Below are 21,179 nucleotides of genomic sequence, written 5' to 3' on the forward strand. Positions count from 1 at the left end.
AAGCGCAGAGCACAGAGACTCCTCTCCTGCTGCCCCACACTCAGGATCTCCGTCTCAGTGGGCAAGAAGCGAGGAGGGGCTGCTACCTGGCTTGCACCCAGCTCCTGCTCCTGGCTTGGCCATGCAGCCATATCCCAATGTCCTTCTAGAGCAGGGAGAGGTTTGCATCCACCTGGCCCGAGCCTGGGGCCAGTGCCTTGGACAACTAACCTGTATCCCTCCATAACCTCCTGTTCCAAGGAAGGCTGATTTGCTCCCTGATTTCAGAGGTGAAGCTGTCACCTCTGCTGCACTCCTCTGCACTCCAAGGGAGGTGCAGGCTGGTGGCTGTTCCCCATCAAAGTATGCTCAGCATCGCTGGGGAGGCAAGTGCCCCATGGGCAGGGGCAAGTCCCAGATCTGAAGACAACATCAGGAGCTGTGAAAGATGCTGGCAGTTGCCCAGAGCATCAGGAAACCAAAGTGGTTTTGCAAGGTTTAGGAGAAAGCTTTGAAGTTAAATGATTTTCAGGAAGGCAGATGAGTGTACAAATTGTCAGGTTAAATTAGGATATCATAAAGTGTCATAGTCTGTGTTGCTGAAGGCCACAGTTAAAATCAAGACCATATGTTAAGGAGACAGAGGAGAGGGAATCATTCATTGGCATAATTTTCTGTACTATTTACACCTTGTACACTACAAAAGGTCACCTTGCCTCACCAATGAAAGGAAGGGTATCAATCCCGTGAAATGCAGCTTTTCATCCAAGCAACCCATACTTCTCATTTCATTTTTACAAAGGCAGGAGTACGTGGTCCCAGTTCATTTTACAGTGACCATGTGTCCACAAATCTACAACGTTGTTTAGATACAATATCATAGAGAACATCAGTCCAATGTCTAAAATTCATGTTGGTTCACAACTGATTAAAGTGACACACTGTAATTTGTAGCAATGAGAATCTAAATTATAGGAGAGTGGCAGAAGCTGATAGAGAGATAATGCCAGAACACTCTCACCATTTTTCCAAAATTAAATGTTTTCTCTTTAGCCATTGCTGTAGCTAATAAGATGCTTTGACAGCTTCAGATTGCCATCTCTAAGGGAAAGGAAAACTCAGTAGGAAGGAAGAGGACAGACTAGCAAAATCAAATTTTTCTTTGTGACCTTAAGTCAAATTCACTTCCTACTGAAGCTGCTGACTTTACTGAGAGCAAAGTTGAACCTGTGCTATATAGGTGAAATTCTTCCACACCGTTTTATCTTGGGCAGAAATGCAAACATAAATTCAGCCACCAAGTATCCTGATAAAATGCAAATGCATTATGCTAAGTGCATCCACAGTGCTTAATGTATTCACAGAACTGAATATACTGACACATTTGTGTTGGCAAACGTGTATCACTCATCACTGTCAATGTACTTTAGCATTATGGTTTAACATTATGTGTTTTGAAACCTAGCAAGTTCAGTTCATCAAATCAGGCATATCTAACAGTACAAATTTTTCATTAGCAATTGTCCGGCAGCGTAGGAAGCTGTGGTGTCACTCGGTTGCACACATCCCTTCTTGCACGGCACATTAAAAGGAAACAAAACCCATGAGAGGCCAAAAGGAACTGCTCATAGAAAACCAAGCACAGATTGTTCATTGCTAATGGACTGTGGACAGTTGGTCAACGCATTTTCTATAAAAACTCAGCACATATAAAACAGCCCATTTCATGAGTCAAAGGTTACTGGCACTGATGAACTGACCAAATTTCTGAGGGCATCTGAGCCATGTTTTTAAGAGTATCTAGAAACACAGACTCTCACTTTTCACTGGGAGCTATTTTAAGTCTTTGTTGCACTTCTGCCCCAAGCTTTAAAGTGATTACTTTTGTTTTCCCACATGTGGGAGGCTACACATGAAAAACTCTTTCTGTCAAGATGTGATAACGCTGCTTGCTTGGTCAAAACTGACGCCCAGTTCTTGGAACAAAATTGTCAAACCAGAAGTTCTTGTGCTAATGCTGTGATTTGTATTAATTTGGGAATTATTTCATTCTCACAGTGATGAAGGAACAAGACTTGAATCCTGGCCTGATGCTCCTTGTGCCCACTTCACCCTTCTTATTTGTGAACAACAGCAGAAACAGTGAACTGGCTTCAGCTGTCTTCCCTCAAAATGCAGAAAAAAGGTGTCAATTTATGAAGGCATAGCCAGGAAAATGTTCTCCATGAAGGTCAGCACAACAGAAGCAAATGTCATACCTGGACAAACAAATAGGAACATATAGTCTGAAAGTGGCCCATGAGGTCACCCCTCCAGGTTCTTCAGCACCGGCAGAGCCCTGGGGAAATACTGGGTCCAGAATTCAAGGTGTGCTAACAGGGAGATGTTCAGAGGCCAGTGTCACAGACAGACTCTTGCAAGACTTTGTACACTGTCCTGGAAGAGAAGAGGCAAATGCTAATGTGACAGAACAAGCTTCGGTCCAGTTTCCTCCAACAGAGCGCAAGCATCAGCTTGCAGGACAGAGGGGTTAGCTTTCCTTAAAGCAAGCAGCAGAACGACTTGAGCAAGGACTTCAGCATCCGCCCACATCTTCCAATATTCTCTAAATAAATATTGATAAAAAAGGATTACTAATTTAATTTAGAAAATCAGTCTGTGGTTGATACAGTGCTGAAGGTTGTGCTCAGCAAATGGTTGTGTCACAACTGGCTCGGTCTCTCATTTAAGGAGGGCACTGCAGAGTTCCCAATGTTCTCCAGCGCTCCAAATGTGTAGCTAATGACTGACAGCATAAACAACTTACTCATGCATGATCTGTGCTCATTCTAGCCTAGACATCAATACTCTCTCTCAAGTGAGCTGAACAGAACTGCAGCGTCCTTCCTGAAATGTCGACTTGCTGGGGATGTGGAGCTAATGATAAACATTGCAGATTTTCTTCAAACAGAACTTATCTGGGTTTATTGCTTCATTTAATTGAATTTTCTTTTCTCCTCTCTTTTCTCAAATGCAGCTCTTGAAAATGAAACAGTTCAGTCTCAGGCACAACATGCTCCTTTGTTGAAATTCATGGCACAAATGTAACTGAAAGCAGAAGCAACTCACTGTTTTTACAAACTAGTTTACAGTACAGTCTATATTGCTGGTTATCCACTTTCCCATTTATTATCAGGTTGTTTGATGGCAGGTGATTTAAAGAAAAAAACAAGCAACAAATACAAAGATACATAAAACATCTGGGCCAGATCCTCAAGGGATTTAAATTGTCATCTTACTATTTGCAGGCTCTGGAGGACAGGCTTTACCAAATGAAAGTGTTCTTTGTTTTCTAATATGATCCTGCTGCACAAAGAGACTAGAACAGAGATTTATTTCTTTTGTAGCACTGTGCCCTTGATTAACCTAGTTTGTGGTACCTATTTCAAACTAATACCAACACTGACTTCAAAGCATTGCTAAGTGTGATACCTGCCTGTTCACGTATCTTTTGCTTCTCTTCAAGCCATTTTCTGTCAGCAGAGAGGCAAGCAAGATAGATGCTATGCGTGAATCCCATATCATCATTAGCAGGAAATTACACCAAACTGCTGTAAAGTAATTATGCGTCTAAAAGGTGAGCTGGGAGGAAGTCAGTGATTAAATACTTACTACCAGAGTCAACCCACATCAGAGGCTTTCAATCTATTTTCAAATTGCTGGCCAGTGCCATGGGCTGAACTGAACCTATGCTCAGATATGCTTGGCCCTTTTTCATATCAAGTGAATTTTATTTCTGTATCATATAGTACAATACAGGATAACAGTAATTCTTAATCGGTAGCTTGAGGTTGCTCTTGCACTACCAAGCTATCCAAAATCTTTCATGGGTTCTTGCAGAGGTGCTGCAGTTACAGCCATCCATTGTGGCCACACTGCAGTGGAGCTGTCATACAAAGAATGCGAAAAGTGTGAAGGTTTAGAAATGATGGGATCTGAGTTACTGCAATAAAACTCTGTCTGAGTGAAAGACCTTGGAGCAATGACTGAGGAAGCAACAACAACACTGTACTCTGTATCCTTCCTCCAAATGATCTTAAACACTGGTAAGCTTAATCTTTGTCATTCCTGTGAGAAACACATCTCCATGTTTTGAAGCAGTGACTTTATTAATCCTTTTCCAGAATGGAGCAGCTCACCCTCTGGGACACAGAGAAGACAGTCCTTGCCCAGAGCGACCCACCAGCAAGACATCAAAGACAACTGTGACAGATGAGACCATGTGAGGTAATGATCAGTGGGTTCCATAGTTTTATTTTGCTTTTAGCCTTCCTTCCACTGCTCAGCTTCCCACCTTCACTCCGCTGCTTCCCCTTCTCCTCCCCATCGGCTCACCCTGTACCCAAGAGCCAGCATTGAGTCAAACGGACAGCCCAAGTGCTCGAGACAGCCAAAATGCTGAAGGATTTGTACCCTAGGAGGCAAGAAACCTTTGTACCCTTCAGGACACTGGAGGGTCCTTTACAAGCAGCTTTTACCCTGTTTTACCCTGTTCCTGAGGAGTCTGATGGAATAACCCTAATAAGTAAATGGGTTTTCGAATATTGCCTCCAAACACGACACTGCAAACAGGATGGCTAACAGTCAAATCCTGCCTCCAGTGATGTGGACAGCTGTTTGGTGACTGCTGATACCATAGTTTGCTTCAACACACTTCCATTTTCTGAGTGCAGTTACCACACATACAATTCCCCCTTACTGGGGCCCAGTTCTCCTGAAATCAGTACAAATGTTATCAGTGATTTAAATGGGAACAGGAGTAGGGCACAGACAGCACAGTCCGTATGCACGGCTGACTTCAAAGTAATCTGACAATGCAGTTTAGGGTCTAACACCATTCGGTGCCCTCAACTCCCAGCAACATAAATAGGAAACACAGGTCTGAATCATCTCTGCCAACTTACCACCACGTACACATTCTCATCCAGGGTGGGTGCACCAAGCCCAGCAGCTGGTGTTTCAAGCACTGAATCTTTTCAAAAGCTATCCAGCTGTCACATGAAGGTTTAGCTGACCCTGGATTCACTGTCTTGGAAATCTGCTGTAGTTTTACTATTAAAAAATGTAGGGAAGATATTTTCAAAGAGCTGTGAAATGCCCTCATAGATTTAATGAGAGCTGGGCCACTAACTACAGACCGCACCTTTGAAAAATCTGCACTTTGTTGCAACTTTTAATTTCAACATGTTTCAAACTTTTACAACTTTTAATTTCCAGGTCATGTAATCTGTGACTTTGACTATTAAGTGAAAAACACTTCTAGTACCAGACCCTTGCTAGTCCTAAAGCTACAGATGACCCAGCTGCTTTTTAACCTGCTCTTATGGAGGCTGTGAAAGCTTGCTTTTTTTTCCCTCAATAAATTAAAACTTTCACGTACTGATCGCTATTCCATTCAAAGGCATACTGCACATCAGCAAACAGAAGTAATTTTACAGAGAAACTTTTGCATATGGCTTGAAAGAAAGCCCAGTAATAATTGACAATGATAGATGATCTCCCCAGTGACATTCAGGAATAACGCAGTTTCACATTTATATCAGGGGAAAACAAGGAATAGACATATTTAAATAATCATTAAAAATTAAATGCCTGACACAAGGCAGGTTTCAACCCTGTTCTGACACACATCTTCTGGAAATCTTTAATGGATATCATTTGAAGTCTTCTCATTTGCTTTCCTCATGACAAAAGCTTTGTAACGAAGGTTCAAGTGTATGTGTTATCAGTGAAAGGTTCTCTCAAGGGAAATTAAGTGAAAGGACATTTTTCTTGTCTTCATGTTTGACATTCAGGAGTAGTGACGAGATAAGGTAGGCATGAGAGTCTTTCAAAAAACTGCCAGATAGCAATAGCAGCATTTCATAAGGACGTGAATCGTTCATCATCTGCTGCAAAGACTCCATTAATGTGGCCTGCTTTTAAATCCAGCGTTTCACAAGGAATCCCATTTTCTGCTGTTACTGACGCTTCACCTTTCTCTTCTAAATTTTCTCTCTCTGTTGAGTCTTTATTCTTTCTGAAAACAAGGAAGAGAAAAATCACCTTATCCTGTTGACCTGCAGCACTCCACCATGACCCCAGAGAGAAAAATGTACATTTAGTCAGTTTATCATGGGTTATGTTCTGAAAGGCACAATCTGGTGCACCTCTATGCTGTTGTAAATATATCATGGAAGACAGGAAGCCCACCCCTTGGAAGCCCAGGTTTAGTGGTTTGAGGTCAGGACTGAGAATCAGAAAACCTAGAGTAAACATGTTGTAAGCATACTATAAATATTACTTCACCTCCTTATCCTGTAAAATGACTGAAGGGTGAAGAAGGAAAAGTTGGTACAAAATGAAAATGGAAAAAATCTCTATATCTGTTTTTGCTTTACGTCAGGAAGGACCGCACTAAACATCTTACCTGACCTCATTATGTATGTCATAGATTTCACCCCATGATGTGGACAAATTAAAACACACTTTTTAGAAACAGATCGCTTTAGACTACAGCCCCCAAGTGTGGTGCCCTCACACTCCCCGACAATGCTCTCCAGAAGTTAGGTTCTCTTAATGCTGCAAATCTACATTTTCAGTTCAAACTTCATTAACATCCACCTTCCTACCCAGTATTTTATACTTTTGTTTTCTAGATCAAACAATAGCACAGCTTTCACTTTTCCAGGCCCCAGTTCTCACCAAAAGCATATTGAAATAGTTGCTGAATAAAATCACCTAAAAATACAACCACAAGAAGATGTAATACAGAAATATCAGTCAACACGTCATGATGTTCCTTTAATTCCAGATTTATTCTGACCTTGAGATCTACTAGTTCATAGTTGAAAAACCTGCTGTACTTTACAGCCTGCAGCATCAGCAGTTTCAGAGGATAAGAAACTCAAAGGTCAGCTCCACTGATTCTTGCTATCCCACAATATGTACTGTAACTATCTGACTCAGGACAATCATAACAACCTGACTCAGGGTAACTGTTAATAACAGCGATATTAACAATAATAAAATTTTATTGGCCTTTGGACATTCTTGGCATTGCAGACTTGCTAAAAAAAAACATAGGGGGTAGTAGTGGAAACCTCTAACCTCTGGCTGCTGTATTTGCTCTTACAGTGATAAAAGGTGTGTTCTTTAATACAAAAAGTGTGGGGGCAGAACACAAAAGAAGATACTACGGAGCAAATTTAAAAGAAACAAGAAGAGTAGAGATGCATAGAACTCGTTGCCACAGGAATTCAGAGAAGTGAAAAATTTCTATGAGTCCAAGGAGAGACTCAACAAGCTATAGTAAGATAACACATTGTGGGTTACCCAATACATGAAGACCAAATCCAGGCCAGCACGGCCCCCAGCTGCAAATTAAATGCTGAGAGAGAAACAGAGGGAAGCATTGTGTGCCCTTACTCTTATTTCTCTCTTCCCAAGAAAAATATTTATGGCCTCTGCTGCAGATAGGGTTTTGGGGGTAGGAGTGGACTTCAGTTAAGCCCAGAACAGATGGTAGAGGGTGGTCCTGCCCTGGGTATGTGCCAAATCTACTATAAGAGAAGAAGGTATCATATTATTGTGATGACTGGAGAACAAAGGTAAGGCTGGGAAACAGTGTGTCTGATCCAGCTCACCCCACAGCCAAGGGCTGCTATCTCACAGAACTCTTCAAGCTGCAGGCAGCTGTGGCTTGGAATTTTACATGTTGACAGTGACACACAGTGAGGACCTAATTAAGAAAATCTTTCAGTTCAAGAAAGGATGTACAAGTCTAACTCATTACTGAAACCCCATTATAGGCCAATCACGTGCCACCCTGAGTACAAATGTCCTGAAGCACGTGTTTTTGGGCTTATCTAAACTGAGCTATTTAACTGGCACTTTAAAGGTGAATAAAGACTAAATGCCAGATTTATGAGAAGTCAACACTGTCCTTAGGGCCAGATTTCCAACACAGCTTACTAGGCAACAGAACTGCCATTACGTCAGCTCTGACAGGTTTCCAAGAAAACTAATTTCAAGACATGCTGAAGTCTTTGACAACCTGCTCACACACTTTGGTACCTAAAAAAGAGACAAGCACTTTCAAAACCCTCTTCTCTGATGCCTGGCTCTTCTTCTGAAAAGCCAAATAGCCCAGACCATCCCTCTTACCTCTCCAGTCTTTGCAACACTAGATGGAAGAAATATATGCTTGGTTTATCCTCTCTCATTCCCCTGCCCCTGTCTGTAGATGCCATTGATGTGAAAGGAGGGTTAGAGTTCAATCATGGATGAATCTGCTCTGAGGAAAATTTATACATAAGGCAGAGTAGAGAAACAGGGAGAAGTAAAAAGAAGAATAACAACTAAAAGGAGAATGAGAGCGTGAGACAGAGAGGATGCAAGTGACCACAGGCAGGCAGCAACAAGCCATATTACTGGTGCTATGACGATAGGAGTATGTAGTTTACACCATACTGAAGGGAACTGCTCAAGATCAGCTGAGTTATTTTGAAAACAGAGGGCAAGAACTTACGTCTTTCAGCCTGATATAAAGCACAAATTATTATTTCAGCTAGAAAAGTCATACTTATTTAGCATAATTTATTTATATTGCACTTATTTGAAATGTTCAAAGACTCCCTTTGACTTAGGCACTATATAGACACATAGAGCCACGATACTACAGAGTGCAGCTATGGATTTCAGGCAGCAATGTTATTCTCCAGTTTTACAGAAGAGTTTGCCTAGGTTCAGGGGTGAAATAACTCAGCCCATACAACACGGAAGATTGTGACAGGGCATAAAGGATCCACAGATCTCAAGTACCTGTCCAAAAAAAAGCATGTCTCATCTATTATCTGTCGAATTTTGCTTTTTGAAAACAGAAAGGGGTTTTGCAAATTCATGCAACACTTCTGATTGTAAGATATAACTGAAGGGATTCCGACTACACTACTAAGGGTTCTCTATGGGAAGTACTTATCCTTTGCAATGTGTTGTTTTTTGGAGGTCTTTTAATGTTGTTCTTCAAGGTGATAAGGAAGCAGAAAGGAAAAGTCTCTGCAATGCACCACTTTTCACATATTAATCCATTGTTCTGATATATTTGGGGATGCAGTCCACCACACATACAATAATTTTAACAGCATCTAGTTGTCAGCAGAAATCTACCCTTTTTCAGTTCTTCTGATGTTCCTGTATGACTCTGTTGCTGAAGTCGTAATTTTGTGTTAATCTAACCTCCGTGGCAGCCTAAATCGTGGCAGAAGCTGAACTTCTATGGCACAATCTCAGCTCAGCTGAGAAATTTCTATTCCTTATGCCCAACTCATGAGCCAACAGAGATGGCAGGACCAAAACCCCACCCACTCTCTGGCCTGCTCCAACATGCTCACACTGGGGAAACATGAATAGCCTTCTCTTCTTCACCAGTGCCAGCACAGGGCTGAAACTGAGAGGAAAGCAAAGTATCTCTCTCCTACCCTACTGCCAAATAGCAAACACCTAGGCTCATGGGGAGATCTGGTCAGGAACCTGTGAAGGCCTGAGTACTTTGGACTCATCAGATCATGAATGGTAGGTGAGACCACACACCGTTCCATTGACCATTCAGCCATACATTAATCATTATTGTGTCCTCTACTGAGGCTTCTCAAACTGCAGCAGCACTACTACCTGGAAAGGGCACAGTCACTCCCAGCCTTCTCCCTCTTGGTAGCTATTTGGGTAGCCTGTGAGAGGAGGCTCACCTATGGCATGCTAAACCTTGAAAATAATGTCAGCAAATGTCTTTGTAAAGCTATCATCTCTAGTTAGGCAGCCTCCAGGATCATATTCTTGTACTCCCTATTTCCTCATTACATCCCAGCATTACTAAGGTATCAATATTTCACAGTTAAAAAATTTAACCTTGTTCCTTGGAAAAGGACACATGGGTTATCTTCACCTGTAGAGGAAGGCAGGGCACAGCTATAACTTCTCTAAGGCTGATCTGAAAAGCAAAAGCAGCCCAGCTGACTTAACTTGCCAGTATTCAGTTAAAGTAGAAAAACTAAGCCGCTTACTTCTTGTGTTGCCGAATCCCTGCAATAATGAGGAAAACAATTCCAGCCACAATGAGACAAAGAACAACACCAAATACAATCAGCCAGACAGGCGTGGAGGGTTCCACAGGAGGTGATAAGGTTGAGGTTATCTTCAGGAACTGCAATGTTTTGTCACTCAGAAGGAAGGCACTGTTGATTCTGTTCCGGCTCATCCTTCATGAAAACACAAAGAACATCACAATGCTCTATAAAGGTATTTTAGAAGTTAAAAGGATAGAAGAAAAAAAAAAAAGGAATTTTAATGTAAGTGCTGCAGGTCTGGCAGGGCTGAATTTGATCCAGCATGATGTTGGTAGGATTACACAGACCTTCACTTTAACATAGACCCTGCCAGTAATCCATTGACACCCCATATTTACAAGGTCTTGAACACCAGACTTTCATATGTATTTATCTGAAAAATTGGGAAATACAGATGAGACTTGAAGTATAGTATTATTACTTGTTTCTGTTTTGAACCATGTGCTGGAGACATAGCAGGTTGTAATCTGTAAGGCTGGCTCTGTTGTCTTGCTCATGCAGCATTCAAGATTAGCGTGCGAGTGGCAGATCTACCCTGCAATGCTCAGAGGATTTACTTATCAGTGCCCCTTGGTTCCTCAAACTGAACCATCCTGCATGTTATGGGCAGGTACACCTGTCCTTGTTGCTGTAGATTTTCTTAGGTCCATGAGGCATAGGATACGAGTTAGTCCAGAAGAATCCCTATTGCAAACATGCCCTTCTTCCCTGGAGGATGCAGCTAAAGGGATCTGTACTTTGCATATTTTTTCCATTATGAGAAATTAAGTCTGATAAACACACTTTTTCATGAGTAGTACAACTGCTACCCTTTAATGGATTTCTTCACCCACAATCATTACTTCTAAGCATTTGCACATATTTCTGGATCTGAATCTAAGCAGCATTAAAAGGCTTTAGCTGTATTTTACATCAGCTTTTTCAAAATGTTAGAAATTTTTGAGAACATGTATTACATTTATTGGTCTTGAGAGATTCTTTTTGATTGCAGCTGTATGATTTACAGCAACTCTTTCTTGTATACAATTAAATTTATTTACCATAGAGCAAGTATTTCCTAACAACAGATATATAGGAAATACAGGTACAATTTTGCAAATTTATTTCCTTGGAAATCATAATGTTTGACTGTCCCTTAAACAGGAAGTTCTTAGCCTTAAGGGAAAGCTAGCATTCCTGGAGAGGACTGAAAGCCATGGCATATTATAAGACTCATAATACGGTAAGCTGTCTTTGATTTAGAAAAGATTTGCTTCCTTATTGATATAAAAGGATCATTGTGAACAGCTGAAATAAGCATTGTTTACTCTCATCTAACACCTAGAGTTACAGAATTATGTGCTGAAACACATGTAGGTAACTACAGGTGCATGTTGCATTTGTATACGCAAAAATATGTCTTGTGTATATTTATGCAAGATCTTGGGACTCATACAGAGCTCTGAGTATTGCCTTCCTCTTTATTCTTAGTTTGTAGAGAATATAATACAATAAAATCCTGGTCTGTGGGTAGCATTCTTATGTGCTACTGTAGTATGAAGAATTCGAATAATGATTTAGTATGGAAGCCTGCAATTAGAAACAACTGAATAAAAAGTATTGCAGTTTTACAGACCATTTTATTTCTTGTTTCTAAGTTAGGAAGGAATTAAAACTTTCTATGAATAGCATATTCTTCTTCATCGGGTGACAGACAACAGTTAAAAACTAGACATACTAGAACAGCATCCAATTTCTGTGGCAAACAGGGCACATAAAAGACTTAAATAAATCCGCTTATGCTACTGAATGTATCAAAGAATAACAGAAATGCAAAAACCCTGCATTCCAGCACTCTTACAGAGAACTTCAGTGAATAAATAATCTGCTTCCTCCACTAATGCTATGAAGCTATTGTTTGGAGTCTCTGTAGGAAATACTTTAATCTGCTCATAAGCTTAAAAGTTAATCTTTCCAAAAGAATGTATACTCATTCATCAGGAATTAGGCATTACACCTCCATAGAGATAACATGAATTTTCAAGACAAAGTACAGAATGTCTAAAAACAAAGCGGTCTGTTTTCCACTCCAAGCTTGAGAAATGCACTTGAGTTATGCTGCCTGTGGGAGTCATCCCTATAAACCCCTTATGTAGGTTTGGTGAACCATTGAAGTCAGATTACCTATTTTCACTTTTTCCCTCTTCAGCTCCACACTCTTGCTTTCACTGGCTACAGAATGAGATATTTAGTAGAAAGTAAACTGATTTGTACTGCATGGTACTTCGTAAAAGCAATGCTCAGCTACAATTGTGACAGGCATTCAATAAGGAGCCGGTATGAAAAAAAAGTCAGTATACAATTCTTTAAGCCAAGCTGGGACACAGTCAGCTCTGATCATGAAGAGTTCACACGAGCTCTTCTCATGTGAAAGCAGACTTCTAAATTAAGTCAGGTAACTGTACTTGAGAAGCACCAAAAGGGAGCCTATAATCATTAGTCCAGGTGTAGATGTGCCTGCGGCATGCAATAAAAATTATATAAATCCCACCCAGAAAGTGTGCAATTCTGTCATCTGAGGAAGAAGGCTCTCTTGCTGGGAAATGTAGCAGCTGGATGAGAGCAGTGTATGTGTCATGCACTGGATGTCAAATTACAGGTAGGGCTCTGGAAAGGGACTAGATTTCATCTGAGGCTCCAGCATTAAGAGAGTCTCCTTCCAAAGTTATAATACCATGGCTCACATGCTTCACATTCTGTGGGACTGTTAAAAATACTTCAAATCTCACACGTATGAAAGACTACTGACCCCTTGGTGTTTTAACTACTTGGATTAGTCCATCCTTAAAGAGGCAGAGTGATCCTTTATAAAGAGAGAAAGCATCCCCAGTCAGCAACGAACCAAAGGCTGCAGAAGCAGTGACTGTACCTGATGGCTGCCTCTACCTCACTTCCAGGAACAGTTGTCACATTTTTGGGATCTGTGACCACAAACCAAAATGACACCCGATCTGTCACATTGCAGAGCAGCACATTGGAAATTCTGTGGATGGTTAAAACAAAAATCATCACTAAAGAAGCATGGAAGGAATTAATGAAATATTTCAGATTTTCTTAATATACAGTTTTCATCTAAAGGGGGAAAAATTTTTACTTTTTAAAAAAGTTAACAGTTAATGCTTGAAGAAGAAATATCACCCATTTCTCAATACAATAAAAAAAATAAGCTTATTGAGACTAAACTTAAGTCTTCAAATGAATTTCTGAATCTATTACAAACTTGCATGGTCTTGCACATACATTTAGCACAATCAAATGGAAAAATACATCAGGACTGTGACAAAGGCCATGAGCAAACGCATTGATGAACTAAGAATTTTTGTTTTGACAGCTAATATCACAGGAGCCAGGCATTGGAGATTCCCCACAAGATCAAGTGGGTGCAGTCCTTCTACAGGATACATTTGTTGGAGGGAAGAGCAATGAAATTGATGTTATTCTTTTTGACATCTTTCTGCAGAGTCAGGCATAGAGTGGAGGCAACAGGCTCAATTTAGACATTACACTGGCGCTGGTCTATGCCCTTTAGCTGATGCTGTGACAGATATTTATCTTATCTTTGTTAATAGAAGATTGCTAAGTTTTATGTGAAGTTAATAGTGGAAGGGCACAGACACGCAGCTTCTCATGGCACACTATGTAAAAAATGTGTGAAATGTTTTTTAAAAGCCTTTTTTTAGACTCTTACTTTTTTCTTTCCTGCCACTAATACTAGTAAATGGTGGAACTATAATTAGAAAAACCTGATGGAGTGACATCATGAGTATTTCAACTAAAGAAATGAAGGCTAATATATTAGTACCATAATAGTGACTGAAGACAAATGGTTCCCTTACGTTCTTCTATCAGTTCCTAGTTTATTTAGACAAGTAAGATACAAACCAGCCAAACTTGTGTAATGTTTATGAACTGAAGGTGGCATTTGTTAGAGCATGGCAAGGAACATAGTATGTATCATAAAAGGACAACCAAAGCCTTTATCAGTTCAATGACAGATAGCTAGAAAGATAAAAATGGAAGGGGTTTTTTCTATATTATTATTAAATAAACCAAAAAATTTGGCTGAGGATTCAGATTTACTGGCCATGGCCAAGCAGTGAGCAGATATTCTGAAAGTCCAGAATAAAGAGTAAGGATCATTTTTATTTCTGGGGAACACCCTGAACTTGGTTATACCTTTGCACAAGGTCTACCTGGCCACAAGCACAACACAGCCGCCTTGTCCTGACAGATGCTGCTTGGGATGATCAGTCTTTAGATACTCCCTGCTCTTCTGGAGAAGGAAACTCTGCAGTGAGCCATCAAAGAAGAATGCAGCCCCTGTTTTAATTAACTGCAGTGATGTTTGTAATTCCCATTACTAACGACTATAATTGGCTTTAAGGTTTGGCCTGTTCATCATCAAAATGAAAGTTTTAACGTTTCCTTTCCAGCCTCACTCAGGGTGACAAACCCTCGGCTGCCACCAGCTCCCCTGCCACAGAGCTCTGGTTTGTAGTGCCATCTGCTGGCTAATTACAAATATAATTAAATGACTGCTAACGAGACCTGCAGTGGATTGTAGAAAGCACAACGCAGGAAAGAAGGTAAGAGAGCCACTATTGGTGGTGCGTGCTTGGTCTTCATCCAGAAAACAAGGAGATCGCTTTTAAGGCAGGACAGGCATTGGCTTGATCACAGGAGCTCATGATGGAAATTTTGTAGAAATATTTTACTTATTGCTGAAAGCTTTTTTGGGTGGTGTTTCGGGTGGCTTGGGTAGCACAACCTTTTGTTTTCCAGAGAAGGCATATATTCCATAGAGATATGCAATAAAATGGAAAGTAATGATCTTACAGAACTGAAATATCCACTTTTACCTCTATGAAACAACATCAATTCTGCAAAAACAGAGATTTTTTTAATGGATAAAAGAGAAAAGCCATTCTCTGGAATTCAAAAAGAGGTTCCCACCAGTTTGCCGGCAACAGTCAGAAGATGAAAGCAGATTTAGTCCTCCCAAAACAAAAGCAAAGCACAAAATGTATGGGGCAGGGGCGAAGAGTCTAATTTTGGCTGGTGGCTGACAAACTCTTTCTGACTTCACAGAATATCTAAAATTGTATATGCAGAGGAAGTTTTCCATCAGGAGAATTTATAACAGTACCTAAATCTTCATGCTACTGAAGTTCTTAAAGATGAAATTTCTGTGGTGCAATCAAAAACTGGTCCAGGTAGAAAATCTGGGTTCATGTTGCCCTACAGTTGTTCTCAAAATGGGGTGAGTACAGAAAGTTCAATCCTCACAGAGAAATACAAATTTGGTAGACAAAGACTAGCAGAACACCCCAACTTTCTCATTCTCATACAGAGACTCAGAGAGACTCTTCAACCAGGGGTCTTCCCTACAGTGTCAAGGGCTTTCAGCCTGAGATAGGGAAGTCAGTCATCATTTTGGGCAGCATTTCTCTTTCTCTGTAACAAACAGTACTGAATCAGTTGGGCAGCAAGGCTCACATTAGGATTTGTAAATTTTTCCTTCTTTCTGCTCCCTCTTGCATCTAAAATCCTTGCTCAGTTATAAGCAAAACCTGATGTCACTGCCACTTCTTCATCAGTGGAATCTGAATGCTGTAAATCCTTCCAGGCTCCATGAGAAGTTCAAAGGGAATCGAGTAAACACCAAAACAGACCAGTTCTACAAGCACAAATGCAATTTCTTTGCAGCAGGTATGCCCTTTTTTCCTGTTCTATTTGAACATAGGTTTGATTCATAGCATGCAGAAGCATAAAAGAATTATACTTTTACACTGTTTAGATTTCAGAAACTTCTTCTTCATGCACTATGCTAATTAAGTGAATTTGTAAACACATATGTGGACATCTTTTTATTTCCTTAGAAAGTGACAAACTTTTGTCATGGAGATCAGAAGGCTGTTATTGTCCAAATGACAAGGTCCTGGTCCTGGCTTTATGGTACACCACGGCAGAAGTTCAAAATTGTGTTTCCTTTAACATATGCAAGTGAGCACCACTGAGTTGAGGGCAGGAAACCCTGACGGTTCCTTGGCCTGAAATACCACCACTGTTCCTTATGGAGATTTAAAGGATTGTTTAGGGGGTAAGAAAAAGCTGTCAGAGACTCAAACGGAGCTGGGCACCTCCAGTGGTCATTAGCTCATGGGAGAATCACAGCCCCAAGTCCCAAGTGCCTATCTCCAGCTCTCCTGAAAGCATCGTCCAACCCAGCTCTGCACAGCTGCTTCGGCAAAGGAATGTGAGCAGCAGCCATAGGACCACCGTGACCTAACAGCTTAAACTCTAGAAGCTTATTTTATTGTTCTAAATGGTCACAATATTTTTTTGTATCAAAACAGCCTGTCTTAGGAAGATGGATAATATTGATGATTTTTTTCTGGTCACTTCATGAGGAAAACTGCAGATTTTTTATGTACAAATGGGCAGAAGATGTACCAAAAGTAGATTCTCTTACTTGAGTGAAAGTAAATAGGATGACATTCTTTTTGCTCTAAAGATTAACTAGTCTCAGGTCCAAAAAATATGCATATTTTTTCAAACAAGTCACAGATTAGAGAAACCAAGGTTACTAACACAGACTACAGACAATCATTTTTTAAGACTGAGATATCAAAGGTTGGCTTGCGTAGTTCAGGAAAGTGTGTATTCAGAATGAATTGAAAGGCCATATATAGAGCCGAAAAGAAAGGATTTTTATTTCTCTACTGAAAAAGAAGTATTTCTTTAATCTGTATTAATAATTACTGAGTAATTTGATGGATTGTGTCCTTCTGTTTCACACAAACATGAGAATTTGACAAGCCTTTCAAACATTAAACACAGCTTCATGATTTATTAAATCTTAGCTTAGAAATTAACTTTAGAGAACTTGAGATGTAATGTGCAATCCTGCCCATTCTGTGTTAGGTCACTCAGTGGTTACACAACTGCAAAAACAGCATCAACGGCTGTTTCCACTGGCAGGTTCAAATGCTTGCCATTACAGGCTGGCTTTTAACCAGCTTCAGAAGCCTAACAAAAGGTGACTTTGAATCTCAAAAAATTATGGGACAGGCTGCAACAATGGTTATGCTGATCCACCAGACAAATTATCTGGGGCCTGATCCAGCTTGCTGAAGGTAATGGCATTTGGTCTCCTGTGGGAGTTAGTTGTGGCTGTGAGTTACTGCAGGGCTGTGGGGGTGTTACAAATTAATGGGATACTAAAGTGGACATTTGTCACATTCTGGTTATGGCCCTGTGCAGAGTTTATACCCTGGCAGAACCAGTATTTGGTTATGTAACATACTGATGAATTTTTCACAAATATTTATTTTGACAAAAATCTTAATTAATCAGATGCAAAATTTGGGTACATTTAGATGCTACCAGAATGCAGTCACAAGCAATTCGCTTATGACAGAATAATTGATCACTGATCTTTTACAAGTCCCAAAGAAAATCTCTTGGCATTTACTTATAAAAACTCTTGTAGTGTAATGTATTTTATTTGCTACAAACTCCTGCTTCTGCTTCCCTCTTCACCACACTGCAAGCCCCTGCCACTATCCTTACCAGCTACAGAGCGCTGTCCCTGCGTGCGCAGCATGCTGCTGTAGCCTCTGGGATGCTGAGTGCTCCCACACCTCCATACCCACCACAGAGGAGACGGAGCTGGTCGGCACCACTTCCTCTATACCCAGTTCCTTCCAGCTGCCAGCCACATGGATGGGGAAAGGAGTGCATTATTTCCAGGACTCCCAACAGGATGGAGGCTTTCATAGCTTTCCTGCTCCCATGTAACAGGCAGGTAATTTGGGGTGTATTGGGAGGTTCATCTAGCTCTCCAGCACTGAACAGGGACTCTGAGGTCCCTTGGGATTTGGGAGAGATCTATGGATAGGAAACTCCTCAGCCTGTTGCCTAGGAAGTTGTACCAGATCTGAGAGCTGCAGAGCTGTACTTTGTCTGACATGCTGTCTACATAGGACCCCAAAGGTTTCTAGGAGTCCTAGAAGAGTTATCAGTTGTACCTCCAAGGTACACCCCAACAAGCTGTACTCCATAAGGAAGTCCTATACCATTTTAAAAAAGAAATAAAGATGCCCCCACCTAACTGTTTCCAAATACTGTACTGACTTCTCCTCTGAAAAATATAGTAGGAGGAAATTATTGATGTGTGCAACCCCACCTCCAAATTCAGTAACACTGATGTTATCATATTTGCCCACAGGAAAAACTGTCTTGTTAGGAAACTGAATTAAGTGAGCATAAATTCTGTGATTTGCCAGAGTGGAAAGAGATAACATCCGTTAATACTTCAGCTTCTTTCATACTGGCTTGATTTTTTCCCATTCCTGCATATTAGTTGAGTCTGCAGACGCCATGGTGCTTGAAGAGGAAAAAGATCACTGGCTTCTGACACAGGCTTTTTGCTGTACGAAAGCACCATGACTTTGAAGGAAGAGAATAATTTTTAAAAAGGACGTGGGACTAAAATAAGTATACAAAAGCAAATTTTTATGGATCAGATACTGGATTAAAACTCTGCTAATTTGAAAACCTGAGAAAAAGCTCTGCATAATCACCTTTAATTAGCTTGTACCTTGAAGTCATTTTTTTAAGTGTCATCTTAATTGGGTGCAGAAGCATACTTGGCTGTTTTTGTTAAGCTTGGTGTAATGGTTCCTTGCTCAAAGGAGAAAACTTCTGAGGAATAAAAATGAAACACTAAGGAACCAAACGCTCCTCTTACATGGAAGGGGAAATAATCTTCTATTTAAGAGAAAGTGCAGCAGCCACAATAATAATCATGTGACTAAAGCTAACTAATATCTTTGCAAATGTGGAATATGCTTTATCTGATCCAATGACAGCCTGAAGCAGTTTTTTAAAAAGTAAATTGAGAACCTTATCCTCATCAGCCTACCAGAACCATAAATCTTTAATTTTAAGATTGAAAAACAATGAAAAAATAATAAGCCTATAAAAATACACTTACAAGTTTTCTCATTTAAGGAAGATAAGAACATACTGAAAATACAGCTTGCTAAATGTTCTGTCTAAGCTGGTACCTAATTTCATAAGTAGCAAGGATCAGAAGCCTGAGACGAATATGCAATACCTCAGGGTAGATTTAATCCCAAAACCAATTAAAGTCTGAACTGCAACATCTGAAACTTCTTGATGCTAGGTAACTCAACTGCTGCAACATTAGGGATAGATAACCCCAGCAGAACACAGCACTAGCACACCGATCCACCTTCCTGTTCTCTGAGCCAGCTCATCTTCAGCATACTGCTGAAGCTGTGCTCTAAGAAAATGTGCACCAAAGATGCTTATTCAAGGATCTGTACTGCATTTCTTGACCTTGCCAATGGGTCCCTTCGCCTCCTCCCAGTATGGTCTCCAGAAGGTATCATGTCTTACTGACAGATTCTGCTAGAGGGGAATTGGCACAATCCCCAGCTGTGTCTCTTCACATCAACAGGGATACCAATACAAAGATTGCTTAAGACAGAGAGAGGGTGATGTTTAACTTACATCTTCGTGTCAAAGAAATATACTGTAAGTCTGTTTTCAAAAGCTGTGTATGATTTCTACAGTTCAGTATGGCAGAGAATGGGCCACTACATACAGCATTGTTAATATGTATAAGGTAAATCAGAGTAGGTGCTTACTGAGTTGTGCTCTTGCTGGAATATCTTCTCATTGCAAAAGATACCATTGCTTTGAAGAGGTACTCTTCATTAGCATCCCAGGCATACTGTAAAGGAAGATGAAAAATAATCAGTTTCATCACCAGTGCTGGCAGTAGAGGGAGGGAAGAGTCACTGAACTTGAAATGCTATATTGATCATGAAAATGAATACATTCTCTGGTTGTGCTACGAAAATAAATTCCTGCCTGTTATTTAGTGTGCACAAAGGACTTTTTCTAACGGCTGTTATAAAGTGCAATATAAAGTGCAAATAATGTTTCCAAAAACTGAATGAACAGAATGTTTCTGAAAGCTGACCAAACTGGAGACATAAAGTTTATTGTACCAAAGACTAGGCACATTACTATAATTCTCCCCACACAGCTGCCTTGCCTCTTTTGCTGGATAAACCTTGTTAAAGCAGAAGGTTTCAATCCCCTCTCAAAGACCATTTGGCTCTGCCCGCCTGCCCCCCCCACCCAAAAAAAAAAAAAACCAAAAAAAAACCCAAAAAAAAACCCCAAACAAACAAACCCTAATGTTCTAATGTTGAAGGTAGTCCCTGGGAGTTGGATGTCAGGACACCAAGAAATAAAATGAGATTATGGCCTCATTGCTGCACACCACGCTTGCAACAAGAAAACAGACTCAACCATAGCACGGATTACTACAGTGATAGTGAGACAAAAGAAAGAAAATAGCATCCTTCCTATTTCAGTAAGAAGTAAAATACAGGCTCCAAAAACTATTCTCTATTGTCTTGATGAAAAATCATGCTTCCATAATTTCAGCTTTCTGAGATAGCTTCACTCAGTTCCCCTGGGCTTTCATTCACATATGCAATTCTAATGACCTGTAAGAACTGCGCCTATTACATTTTTATAACAAGAGCCATGACTGAGGCACACTGATTGAATTCCCCCTTTCAGCAGATTACAAAGACTAATAGTTCCTTGGAATGATATTAATGGACATTACAGGCAGCTTTCTTTAGTCAGTCAGAACCCAAATCTAACCTTTAACTTTCAGCATTAAAAAAATATGCACTGTGATCATCCAAACCAGAAACCCACCAGTGTGGATATTTAACCCAGTCAACAACTTGGACCTACTTTTTCATGGGCCTTTACAACACATTCAAAAAATATAAATGCACATCATAAAGCAGTACAGTAAACAGCATTGAAAATGCCAATTCTTAATTTGGGGTTTTAAATTCTGATTTTGTATGCACAGAGCTGCAACCTCTCCACAGAAAGAAAGAATCCAACTTCCAGGCATCAGTCTACATTTTGCTTGACATCCTGTCGACTGGGAATGTA

The 21,179-nt window shown here is 40.3% G+C and overlaps 1 protein-coding gene across 1 annotated transcript; it reads right to left on the minus strand.

The window, feature by feature from the left end:
- Positions 1-5,592: 5,592 nt before the first annotated feature.
- On the minus strand, positions 5,593-19,923 carry TMEM27 (transmembrane protein 27; the record flags this gene model as incomplete). Its single annotated transcript, XM_010086073.1, has 4 exons — positions 5,593-6,037; positions 10,059-10,253; positions 13,030-13,143; positions 19,838-19,923. Coding segments are annotated over 4 exons (552 nt in total), but the record flags the coding sequence as incomplete, so codon positions are not given.
- Positions 19,924-21,179: the final 1,256 nt, after the last annotated feature.

This window comes from Pterocles gutturalis, unplaced genomic scaffold (assembly GCF_000699245.1).
Source record: "Pterocles gutturalis isolate BGI_N339 unplaced genomic scaffold, ASM69924v1 scaffold45155, whole genome shotgun sequence".
Taxonomy (NCBI): Eukaryota; Metazoa; Chordata; class Aves; order Pterocliformes; family Pteroclidae; genus Pterocles; species Pterocles gutturalis.